At 27.7% G+C, this 12,863-nt stretch overlaps 2 protein-coding genes across 4 annotated transcripts; one reads left to right on the forward strand and one right to left on the reverse strand.

Moving 5' to 3' along the window:
- Nucleotides 1-894: 894 nt before the first annotated feature.
- Nucleotides 895-2,657, forward strand: LOC111032428 (N-alpha-acetyltransferase 11). The gene is made up of 2 exons (XM_022312756.1): nucleotides 895-1,100; nucleotides 1,935-2,657. The coding sequence occupies exon 2, from the start codon at nucleotides 2,067-2,069 to the stop codon at nucleotides 2,607-2,609; it is 543 nt and encodes a 180-aa protein (XP_022168448.1). The 5' UTR covers nucleotides 895-1,100; nucleotides 1,935-2,066; the 3' UTR covers nucleotides 2,610-2,657.
- Nucleotides 2,658-4,303: 1,646 nt separating this feature from the next.
- On the reverse strand, nucleotides 4,304-12,706 carry LOC111032414 (breast cancer anti-estrogen resistance protein 1). Of its 3 annotated transcripts, none has more exons than XM_022312726.1 (10): nucleotides 12,248-12,705; nucleotides 11,653-11,796; nucleotides 11,443-11,589; nucleotides 11,262-11,358; nucleotides 10,840-11,162; nucleotides 10,505-10,778; nucleotides 9,810-10,030; nucleotides 9,288-9,449; nucleotides 7,411-7,644; nucleotides 4,304-4,363 (listed from the first exon to the last, which is right to left on the reverse strand). In XM_022312726.1, the coding sequence occupies exons 1-10, from the start codon at nucleotides 12,290-12,292 to the stop codon at nucleotides 4,337-4,339; spliced, it is 1,674 nt and encodes a 557-aa protein (XP_022168418.1). In that variant the 5' UTR covers nucleotides 12,293-12,705; the 3' UTR covers nucleotides 4,304-4,336. The 3 variants fall into 3 exon arrangements, with proteins under 3 accessions (XP_022168418.1, XP_022168416.1, XP_022168417.1); XM_022312724.1 differs by lacking the exon at nucleotides 4,304-4,363 and adding an exon at nucleotides 5,304-6,429 and having other exon boundaries at nucleotides 12,248-12,706; XM_022312725.1 differs by lacking the exon at nucleotides 4,304-4,363 and having other exon boundaries at nucleotides 6,932-7,644.
- Nucleotides 12,707-12,863: the final 157 nt, after the last annotated feature.

Here is a 12,863-nt window from a genome sequence, read left to right on the forward strand (position 1 = left end):
GACCATTCATTTGATGTTCAAACACTTCATAAATTTCAATGATTATTGTCATTTTCACTTAATACCATTTAAAGGCTGAATAAAAACAATACATGTTTCAGTTTCACCAACTAAGTCACTGATCGTAATGAGAAAGTATGACGATTACTTGGTTCGTTATCGGACAAAGTAAATAATAATAAGCTTAATTCATCTTTATTGTAAATTAACTATGACTTATGAGTTTGTTTTCCACATAAATGATTTTAATTTGGTAACTTTAAAATGACTTTTTAATTTCGTGTATACTTTCATTACCGACCTATTTATCTGCATTATTTTAAAATTAAAATAGATTTTCCGCTATTTTTAAAAGAATGTTATTTTTCAAGGTATAAGTGCAAAAACTTTAAAAATAAATAGGATATAGGTAGGTCATTTTTGATTTTACTAATGTATTGAGCGTTGAAAACCACACAATGTGAAAAAACAAATTGAACATATTCAATTCTGCGTATTGTTGGTAAAAAAATACGTGTTACGGAAAAACAGTATTTTTTGAAGTTTTTTTGCCGATAACTTCAAAACGAAGATGTCAGACAATTTTTTTTTACATTCTTACAAAGCATGCAAAAGCACACATTAAAAAAAAAATTTTTAAAAATCGATAGGTTGCTAAATCAGTATGGGTACGTCGTACGTCATGTTTAAATTAGGTACACGACTACGAGACTTCGGTGTAGGTAGTAGGTACTATATACTTATTTTTTCTCTACACCGAGGTTCAAAAGTTTAGACAATAGACACTTCTGGGTATGCAATAGATATATTATTATTAAATATATCTGTGGTGGATGCACTGTTTATATATCAGACTAGACCACAGTGATCAGACTGTTTGTCTTTGATAAGAGCATGTGAACTTGATACGAAATGGTGTATTTGAGTTGCGTGTAGTTGTGTTTATAATAATTAATAATTTTTGGCCAAGTAGTGTTCCATCTTCATTGCTGGACGACAAATAAATTATTTAAGTTTATAGAATTATGTTATGGAGTGGTTGTTTGTTTTAGCTTCAGTAGCCGCATCTTTCATCGTCGTAATTTTTTTTATACTCATAGGTAAGAACCGTCTATATCTTTTGTTTTACGCATTTCAACTACAAACACATGACTGCTTTGTTTAGGCAATGACATTATTCTCAATGGCGTTAGAATCGGATTAATCAATATTGTATGATAGTTAAAAAAAAAATACCTCAAGCTTTTAAATTTTTTATCTTTAATAGTAGTAGTTGAATTTTATTTATTTCATTATCGGGTTAATGTTTTTGAGTAATATGTTTCAAAGAAATCAAAAAAATATATAATACAGAATTAATAGTACAGTACAAATATTAACATTGAAAAAACAATGACAAAATAAATCTTTAAAAATACCATTTTGTTATGATTTGACCTATGTAATAAAGTCTAATAAAAATAAATTATATAATAATGAACCTATAAGTATAGTTTTACTAAATTTATTTTGATAGAAAAGTGACTATTTTTATTTTTATGTAGAGAATATACTTATATTTTTTTTTTCGAATTATTAAATATGAATATTAAGTTAATCATAATAACACACTAACTAAAACTAATATTATATTTTCCATCTGCTCAAAATTTGTCTTACAAATGTAAAATAGGACAAATTTGTGTTTAGCATTCCCATTTGTTTTTCTTTCTACTAATTTAAGAGTGATTGGATCTATTATAAAACCTAAAGATACAAATACTATTTGTTTTTTTTTTAATTTTAATTTGAAAGTAAAATAATATGAGCAATTTAAAACTGTAACAATACAGTCACATCTTACTTGAAAATAAAGTTACAGAAAAAAAATCGAATTAGCTACCCATCTATTTTATTAATTGTGTAAGTAACTATATTTGTTTTTACTTTTATAGGGTGGTGCTTGGTTTGGAAGTTATACTTGTCAAAATTTAAACTAGTACGGGAACTTCTTTCTCAGCAGACACCTGAAGTTAATAGTCCTAATAAAACTCAAAAGACTCTTTAAGTAACTAAACTGCCAAAATATGAATATTCGCTGTGCTAAACCAGATGACTTAATGAATATGCAGCACTGCAATCTGCTCTGTCTTCCTGAAAATTATCAAATGAAGTACTACTTCTACCATGGTTTGTCATGGCCACAATTAAGTTATGTGGGAGAGGATGAAAAAGGAAACATTGTGGGTTATGTTTTGGCAAAAATGGAAGAAGATTGTGAAGATAATCCTCATGGGCATATAACATCACTTGCTGTCAAACGGTCGCATAGACGATTGGGACTTGCACAAAAATTGATGGATCAAGCAGCGAGAGCGATGGTTGAATGTTTTCAGGCAAAATATGTATCATTGCATGTGCGAAAAAGCAACAGAGCTGCATTGAATTTATATACTAATACATTGAAATTTACTATTTCTGAGATTGAACCAAAATATTATGCTGATGGTGAAGATGCATATGCAATGAAAAAAGACTTATCGCACTTCACATTGATGTGTGCTGATGATGAGATACCAAGTAGTGACTGTCTGTCCAATGCTATGAAAAAAATTGAAATTGATTCTTAATGATTTGTATATTTTCTTATAATATTAAAATAACAATTTTAATATCAATATGTTTGGATATTTTTCTTTAAATTTAACTCACAATATATAAATATATTAATTGGTGATCGTGTAAAATATACATGACGTATGATGCTTAAATATAATATGAAATGTACTGAAACTATAATGTCATCAAATAAAAAATAAAACTATTTATATCGTTTCTTATAATTATTGCACAATTGAAATGAGTGGTTTCTTCACATATTCCTATTCATTGCAAAATAATAAACCCTACTTATTATTTTATGATTAAATAAAACCAAATTAGTAAAATTCTCTAAGTATGCGAGTACGGTTAATTCAATTAAAGTATCTATAGCACTGTATTAATAGATAATATGTTACTAGACAATAGTAATATATCATGTTTGTAATAAATTATACAATGTATGTTATTCTTTGTAGTCTTGATAATACACTTTTTTAAATACTGTTGATTGAACATTATGCAATACTAGTTACCTAATATCTCCTGCTATTACACAATAAACTCAAAGGTAATGAATTGATTCAAATCAAAAGTTGTAGTTAAGATTGAAAAGTATATACTCAACAATAATATATTAATATGTACTTTAGAGTAGTTACATCATTGGTAGAAAACAATTATATATTTTAAAGAAAATTCACATTTCATTGTTTTCATTTGATTAAGTATAATATTGTCTTTTTGGCCGCCACGATTATAGATACCTATATTCGGCCCTCAAATATTTTTAATTAATAGGCTACTTAAACATTTATTAGATTAAATAACATGTAATGTACAATTTCAATGTAGTTTTTTCTTTTAACTTAATGATAAAACTATCTTTAGATCAGTGCGATAGTAATAAAATCTAAAAATAATAACACATTTCCCAGATCAATATCAGTGCCGGCCTGGCCAGGGCTGTGATTGCAGCCGTGGCTCTGAGCTTTTATTGTTGTTAATTTATAAGCAATGTCCCCAGTGGGGGCATTTTCACCTCCCACAAAAAGAGATAAAAAAACTGACAAGATTTCAATTATATTTTAGTTTTTATTTATTGCAAATGCATTTATTCAAATTTGAATTCTAACATATACCATTATAAAGTTGGCTTACAAAATATATCTCGTTAACATTTCTACTGGTGGTGGGTAGGAGTAGGAGGAGACATCAGATATACATTTACCCACTACCCTAGGCATAGTTAATGAAAAAAATAAAAGGCCCCCGAGGAAAACTGCATTCGAGGCCTTTTACTTGCAGGGCCGACACATTTATCAAAACTGCATGAATTATTGTATCACTTGCTGCAACTAATAGGAACCAGAAAAGTAGAAAACATTTAAATTTATCGCTTTTTGTTAGGAAGTAATTGCTCATTGGCCTTTATAAAATATATTTGGATTTGTATTAAATTCAAAATTAGTGATAAAAGTTCAAGTTTAATCTAAATACGCAGATTAAGAGAATTCTTAGTAGTTAAAATTTAACTTGAAGACATTTATTTGATTTTACCATTAGTAAAAGGTTTAATATTCGGGTAACTTTGTTTAATGAATAATAGAAGAAATAAAAAAAAAAACAAAAATTTCTTGGTACACAATAATTTAATTTATGTATTTTCCATATATACCATATTTAAAATAAATAATTATATTTACTTCTAAAATTGGTAAAAAATATTGCTTGTTTTATGGAATGTTAAATTATTTCATATCCTCACCATAGCAGTCAATTTCTACAATACAAAAATTTTTTTAAAAAAAATGCTCATAATAAAAGTAAATAGTAATACAATTTTAGATTTATTATAAAAGTAAAAAAAATATGAACATGTTAATAAGTTACTCACATTGTTTAATTAGTTATTAATTACCTATTATATTTAACACTATTAGCTTCTTAAGATCCAATGAAAATATCCTACTTTTCATATTATAAACTATCTAGTGTAAAAAGATGTAGTTCTTAAATCGTAATAACATATCATATTAATCTAAATAAATATAGTTATCAATAAACACGATAAATCTAATATTTAAATTAAAAATTATTATAAAATATTGCACAACCTTGTTATGATAAATAAATACTCTATTGTTCATAAGAACATTATATAAGTTGTACGCTATATTAATTAGTATATTAGGTAATTATAAATATATCAAAACACACTACTGATTTGCCATTTATCGATAAAATATGTCAATTTTTAAATGAATAATATTAAGTCAAACTTGGATAAATATAAATGTATTACAAAATTATTCGACTATAAGCAAAGTAGCAATTGTAAATTATGTTACAAATATCGGCGGTTTTTTTAAACCGTATTTCAATATTAGAGGTTTGATGGAAACACAATAAACACAATAATTTTAATCTAAAAAAAATTTGAGGTTAACTAAAAAATACAATTTTTTATCAAATTTTGTACAACATGTATGAATATTTATGCACAAAAAACACGTAGGAACAAATCAAAATCACAGAATATATAAATGTTTATAAAAATAATAAATATACCATGGTTAAAATAAATTATATATAGACTAGATTTACAAATAAAGCTGATTTAAAAAAAATCAAATCCACAGCTACCTTATTTCATTTGTTTAAGTATAAGAAATTATTTAAAGGGAAAAGGTATACATTTAAAAAATAAAAATCCTAATGAGTTCAAAAAATGCAATTAAGATGTTAGTAAATAAGTAAAATTTTAAATGATTGTAACGGTATGCTGTTGAATAAAAAGTACAAATAGATGTTTAAATTGAGTGTACTATATTTTTCCCATACTTAAAAAAATGCATTGTAGGTAGTTATTTTTAATACTGAATGTAGAAATATAATATTATGTAAATTGTACTTTAAAAGAAATCTCAATAAATAAAAATTAAATAATGAACAAAATACAAAATTTTGAATAGTTTATTTTTGGATTATTCTTTGTAGTTAGCGGATCAGTGGGCTATGAACACTTCACTACTAAAGACTAAACTTTCAATGAATATTTATATTCAACAATAAAATTATTTGAGCAGAATGTTTTGAATGGCCAAATAAATTTCATTTATTGACATTTAAAACTTTTTTCATGCTAACATTTAAAATTTTAAACATAATATAAAACTTATAGACACAAATAATATAAAAATAAATAGTATATTATTTGTCAAATAGTTTTGTAATATGAATTAATTATTGTCAAATTATCATTTAGGTGTTTCAATGTTCAGAATGTCTGCCTTTAGATTTCCATAACCTTAATAATACTTTACAATATGCTAACAGATCTTTAGAAGTTAGTTGTAATGTAAGCAAATTAATTTTATATGGTACCATTTCAAGGTTAAATGATTAACATCTACATTCTCACAACTATAGTGACTGAATAACAATAGGTTTAAAAATTTTAACATAATTATTGTTTTAGGGTAGCTAGAACTTTTTTTTCAAATTTAATTTTGTAATGCTAACTGTACTTTTTTCGGCGAGAGAATGCATAGCAGACCATCCAAAATCAGTTTCCTGATTTCAAATTTTTCTTACATAAGTATAAAGCCAAAACAGAAAATAAGTCTTCATTCTTAAGATCCGAAACCAAAATTCACTATATGTATACCGAATATCATTGATTGTAAATATTTTTTATGATCGGTAAAGTCTTACATAAAATGTATTCAATAATAAAAGATTTTTATTATTAATTTTAATTTGAAATAAGTATGACAACGTGATATTAGCTGTATTTGATACATTTCTTTTTTTTAATTTCTGACTTAGTGAATAATGCTTCAAGATCTATAAACAAAAAATAAATACAACTACTCTGTAACCTTTTTTTGTTATAAAAATAATTGTTAAGCTATAATAGTTCTTAACTGAAAGCTCAGAAAAAAAAATTATAAAATATTTGTGCTTTTTCCAAGATTAACTCCCCTTTGACAAAAAAAAATAATTGCATATAATAATGCATATATGAGCTTTTTTTAAATGTATATATGTATGCACATATTTCATTGATTTTTAGCACATCAAGTTCCGATTGCTGCTTATAATATTCATTACTGTTACCATGGTAGTTGTAATAATATTCACATCAATAGAAAACTAGATATAACGAGAAAAAATGTCTCCAATGTTCATTAATTGGTTTAAAAAAAAAAAATTAATAGACAAAGTTCAGTGTCCCTCCCACCAAAATTGTTGCTAGGAGTGATAGACAAATGATAAATAGTTAACATAATGTATCTAAAATGTAAAGTATATTGAGTTTATATTGTTACTGCATTCCATTTTTTCTAAGATATTAATATTGTTGAATAGTTAGAAGTTTATAAGCTGCTAATAATGTAACTTTCACTGCTAATAATTGTCATTATTTTTTGTTTGGTAAATTGTTTACTAATTAGGAAGAATAACTTTAAAAATAAATTACTTAATGTATAGATTATAAAGTTAATATAAAATTTATTTCATCATATAAATAGTCGCCTAATTGTTACCTACACTTATATTGTTTTCATTTTTACTGACTTTATTAAAATGAAGTACAATAATAGACCATTTGCTATACATTTCAGCAAAAAGCACTAAGAGCTACATATCAAACAGAATACGGACAAAACATAAGGTTCATTTAACTTTTAAAACAGATATTTTCAAATCATTCACAATATGCGAGATTTCTACAACGCTGTCTACCATTTCTTGTACAGCAGTAACACTAGGAAATAACTGTGTGGCTATTTTAGATTTTTGAACTACTGTTGAAATACCTACAGATAAAGCTTTTGAACACTGTTCCACATGATTCTTCACAGTTGACTCTTGTACGTTTCGACATATTGTATCACCAACAACAACCAATTGATGTGCAATTAATATTATGTACTTGACTTTCATAACAAATACTGGTGGTGGGCGGTTCTCTTCAACTATTTGTAAAAACGTGTTAATGTGACTAGTTAACAAATCAGATTGACTGCCAATTTGGTGACTGTAGAAATTAAATATCTGAAACAAAATTTAATTTTTAAATATTTTAAAAGCTAAGAGATGTTAGGTTTACAGAGTGATACAGAGAGGTATACAGAGTGATTACCACACATGCTCATCCGTCATTTTTTCATTTAATAATTAATTTGTTCAAATTCTGATTTTAGTAATATATTGTTAAATTTACTTTAAAACCATATCATACAATTATTGCGATTTTTTGTACTACTTTAAGAGTGTTCTGTAATGATACATATCTCTGTTTTTTTTTTCAAATGAGAACCCCTATGTTTTACTGCCAATGGTTTAAATAGTTTCTCAGTTATTAAAATGTATTTACTAAAGATAATAGTTCTTAATAATCGCAAAACTTCAATAAATATAAAATGGATGTAATATTAAACATCCAGTGCCAGATTTAGAGGGAATGCAGGGTGTGAAATGCTCCAAAGCCTTAAAGCTGAGTTTGTTTTAGAGGCCTCAGGTTGATAACCTAGATTTTCTAACCATATAAAGGAATAAATTATTTAATGAAGAAAATAAGTATTTAAAAAAATCTAATATACTTTTATTTTTAACTGTTGGACTCAGTTTAATATCAACTTATTATTCAATTTAATGGAACACATGAGCCATGAGGTATAAACTTATTTGAAATGTTTAATTTTTAAATCCACCATCACTTTTATCAAATAAATACAAAAAAAGAATAATTAAAGACTTATAAATACCAATTTTTTTAAGGGACTACCAATATTAGTAGTTGCGCCACAGCCTCCGAGACTTAAGATTTGGCATAGATCTAGTATTTATATACTTAAGAATTAAGAATATTTATACAAATTTTATTATAACTGTTGAATAATATTTATTAAAATTTCCATCTTACCATGGGCAAATTTAAGTTTCTACACTAGACATAGCAGGTAAAAAAAATACATAGTATGTTAGTTCCTACACAATAGAAAAAAATACAAAAGTAAGTTCCTACATTGTAAAAAAAAGGTGCTTATGTTCCTCCACGGCAGAAAAATATATTATTATATATGTACAATTATGTGTCATAGTTTAATATATTATGAAATATAGAATATTTTTTTGTAACAATTATGAAATATTACATTCAAATATACTGAAATTAATTATGTATTATGATATTTTTGAGGTATAATATTTTATAAAATATTGAATTATAAAATGCATTTAAATTAAATATAATAGTATTTTTTAATACCATGTAGAAATCTACATACACACCTTTTTTTACTATGTAGTAATTAGCGTATGTAATTTTTTACTCAATACTGTTGAGTATTAATTTACGATTCCCCTTTAATAGACACTCATAACTTTCAAACTTGTTTGTATAGACCTATTATCTTTAGTACACGAAGGTTCCTAACAACTCAAAAAAGGTTTGTATGAATTTTAATATTGATGCTTCAACATTTTTAGAGAAATTATCTGTTAAACAATTTACAGGAGCAAAAAAGGGGTTGGTTGTGTTTGAAAAATAAAAGTTTGTATCTTCTCAGGAATTATTAAATAGGTGGTACAAGAAATTTAAAGATTTCGAATAATAAAAAGAGAGTGAGCATGCTCAGTAAAACACAATATATGTATCATATTAACATAAAAATAAAGATATTTAAATATTTTACTTTTTTATCATTAGTAGAAAGTCCAGGAGGACTGTCATTTTTAATGGAAGCACTAGTTGTATTTCTATTTTTGCCACTTTCATCACCTATGTATTCATAATCATCATCTTCTTCATCTTCAGCACAAATTAAATTTTTTTTAAACAATAACGTTGAATTACCCTACAAAAATAAATTAAATAGGTAATAAAAAAAGGTATCATTTTATTGTTTTTATTGACAATATTGAACAAACAACATACAATAAAGAAAAATAATAAATATTCCGCTAAGTAAAACTGATTGTCTATAGTTCAATATAATAAATAAAATATAAATTGATTTAACATACAACTATATAATATCTTTTGAAACTATACAATAATTTACTTCAATAGTCAATAAAAACTTATAACTTAAGTATCTAATGTATTGATTGTGACATGGAAGGTAAATTATATTTAGATTGCAAGTGCAAAATTGGTGTATTAGAGAATAATATGCAATATGCATAATATACTATAATAAAAATATTAATATTACCTTAATAAATGATGTGATCTGACGTATGTCATCAGTCAATAATTTGGCACATGAAATTAGCTTATCCAAGGCGTCTTCAGAGTATTCACATTCATTGTTTGAATCTCTGTATAATATGTGTGGTTTCCAATCAAGGCAATCCAAAGTATTGGTGGAAAAACTTATCATTTTATCAGTTTTCATTAAATCAAATACTAATGGATGAAGTTTAGTTGAGATCCCTAAAAAATGATATTTGTATAATTACTATAATTATTTTTGATGGTAATTATGGATACACGTCAATTTACCGCACGACAATTAATCAGAAAATAACATTTTCAGTAATAATTATTAATTTGAATATATGTTTAATTTGAATAAATTTGGCTCAACTCTGGTTACTAGTATGGTAAAAAATTTATTTTTTCGCCTTAGACTAAAAATGTTATAAAATTAATTAAATATATAATGTATGTACATTTAATTGAATATAAAAAAATAATAATTAATTATCAAGGTAGGTATGTAATAATAGTCTATACAACTATTAGAGAAAAATACGGACTGATAAAATAGGGTCTGAGTATAATGTTAGCTAAGACTGGATCGTTATCGATCAAGACCCTGCCTTAAAATTACCCTGAAAATAACCTATGTAGCTATGTTTGCGGTCAATTGCTTACGATAAATTGACGGAATACCGGTAAATATACCTTTATCACGAGCATTAACTGCATTTCCTAGACATCCTTCTGAAAATGCAATAAATTTATGTAAACTATTTTTTAGCCGCAAAGATACAATTTTGATATCAAGTAGATTAGCTTCCAAATTTTTTTGACTCCTCCAATTTGGTCCAGCATAATTTAAAAGCTGAGTAGTATTAGAAGAGACTTCTGATGTTAATTTGTCTAAGCATTCCAAAGCACTGTTCAAGTCCATAGATAATTCTTTAGGTTGTAAACTATTTGATGGAACATCATAATCCTATTTTCATATGAATTTTTTTTTAAAACAAATACAATATTTATTTCTGATATGTTTATACCTGACTACTTATAGTTAAATTCTGAAATTCGGATGGCAAAGAAGCTAATGTTCGATTTCTAGGAACATCATAATCCAGTCCAATACTACTGGACCGATTAGATTCACTTCCGCTTGTGCTACTACAAATACCACCAGTTGATAATGAGCTGATTGAACTACTTGGAGTGACTTGTCTATTCAGCGGTCTTGGTACATCATAGCTTTCTTTTGAAACAAGGGGATGTTGGTTTGGGAGAGGATCATAGCTATCACTACAGCAGCCACTGCTGCTTCCAATACTGAGTGGTCGTTTTGTAAAATCATTTGTTAGCCGATCTAATGCTAATCAAAAAAATGTTGAGATAATTTTGTAGATTGTATGTTGCAAATACTGTTATTTATAAAGTTATGGATAAAATTTAATATAATCAATTTACTTACCATGATTGGTAGGTGGAATATTATAGCCATTAGTATCAACAGTTTTTTGAGGAGTATCATATGTAAGGAGGTCACCCAGTTTCTTTTGTGACGTCACCTGTTTACAATTACATAAAACAAAATAAAAATAAATAAGAACAAAAATAAATAGGTAAAAAAAAATGTCAAATATATTAATTACAGTATTTAGGTTTGAGTGCCAGCTTTGATGCTTGCTTTCGTGATTGAAATGATTTTGATCTTGGATACAAGTTGATGATATAGTTTGAGGTTCCGTCACTTCATACACACCTGGTATTAGTCTAAGGCGATTTCCAGGACATATCCCCTAGATGAAAAAAGAAAATGAGATATACAACATACTAACATGGTCAATTGTATAGAAATATACTTGACGGCCTCTTAATGAACATAACCACCATCCTTCAAGACCAGCTGTATTTTGTTCTAATACTGTTAATATGTCATCTTTTCTAAATGCTAATTCATCAGGAGCTTCAGCAATATTATCATACATGGCTCTAGCAATACAGTTCTAAAAATAAAAATACCTACTATAAATTTAAGCAAAACCATTTAGCATATTCATAGTATACGTTATCATTAGAATCAATAGGATATGAATGCCAATTCTACAATAAGCCTAGACACATTTTTTTTAAGTGTGAAGATTGATCAACATTTGTTTTGTCTACATGAAAATGCACGAAAACGGACCAAACAATATTCTTACAAACTCAATTTTACAAACGTAGGTCATTTCACCAGGTCTAAACAATTATTATCGTTGGGAAGAATACATTGGGAGAAATTTTCTGTTAAACTACAAATGGATTCGGAGAGAAAACGTCCAATTTATGACTTGTATCTGGCTGGATATTATTTGTACCAGATAATTGGACATTACGTTGACTCGTGGACAAAAACTTAATACTTGATACACATTCCTACATCATGTTTTCAAATACTGAAATATAGGTACTCACAGTGTAACCATTATTTACCGAACCGTTTTGATGAAGCTGTAACATTTTGAGCGTTTAAAGGTAACAACTATATTATTCTTCATAGAAGATATGTCGTCTTGATCGTATTATTCGTGTCCGGCACAACGTACAGACTTAACGAAAAACCACGTCCAACCATATGCTGCACGTCGTCCATGATATTATGTTTAGTACGATTGTTTACAGTTTTTGGCGACAAATTATCTAGGTCTCCGTTGGAGTTGCGAAAAATCGGACGAATCGACATTTTTTCCGCCGTCTGTCCGTGACTCATACCGCGGCGACGACGCATGAGTCACGCGCCGAGAAGTCGACGAGCCGGCCGATGCAGTACGCGGTTCATGGCGTCCCGCGTCTGGTCCGGGACTCTGGAAGTTGGGCGACGGGCGAGCGACGGGCGGTCCGTCCTCGTAACTTGTTGTTATCGTCGGATTCGGGGATCGCCGAAATGATAACGACGCCGATACCCTTATCGGCCCCAGTCTCGATGACTTTTGGTTTTTGACGAAGGCGCCGCGGCCGTCAGGTGGCACCACTGATCCGTAGGACGGCTACGGCCGCGGCGCCCGACCGGGCTACCTACGCCACTACGCGA

The sequence above is a fragment of the Myzus persicae genome, unplaced genomic scaffold (genome assembly GCF_001856785.1).
Source record: "Myzus persicae strain clone G006 unplaced genomic scaffold, MPER_G0061.0, whole genome shotgun sequence".
NCBI classification, from domain to species: Eukaryota; Metazoa; Arthropoda; class Insecta; order Hemiptera; family Aphididae; genus Myzus; species Myzus persicae.

Bases quoted from the DNA above. Each gene is read 5' to 3' on its own strand.
- LOC111032414 (XM_022312724.1), bottom strand. From the start codon at position 12,292: ATGTTACAGCTTCATCAAAACGGTTCGGTAAATAATGGTTACACT. The intron at 11,163-11,261 runs GTAAGTAAATTG...TTTTTTGATTAG, and splicing joins TATTCCACCTACCAATCATG to CATTAGATCGGCTAACAAAT. The intron at 6,430-7,410 runs GTAGGTATTTCA...TTTTGTTTATAG, and splicing joins AGTGTTCAAAAGCTTTATCT to ATCTTGAAGCATTATTCACT.
- LOC111032428 (XM_022312756.1), top strand. From the start codon at position 2,067: ATGAATATTCGCTGTGCTAAACCAGATGACTTAATGAATATGCAGCAC.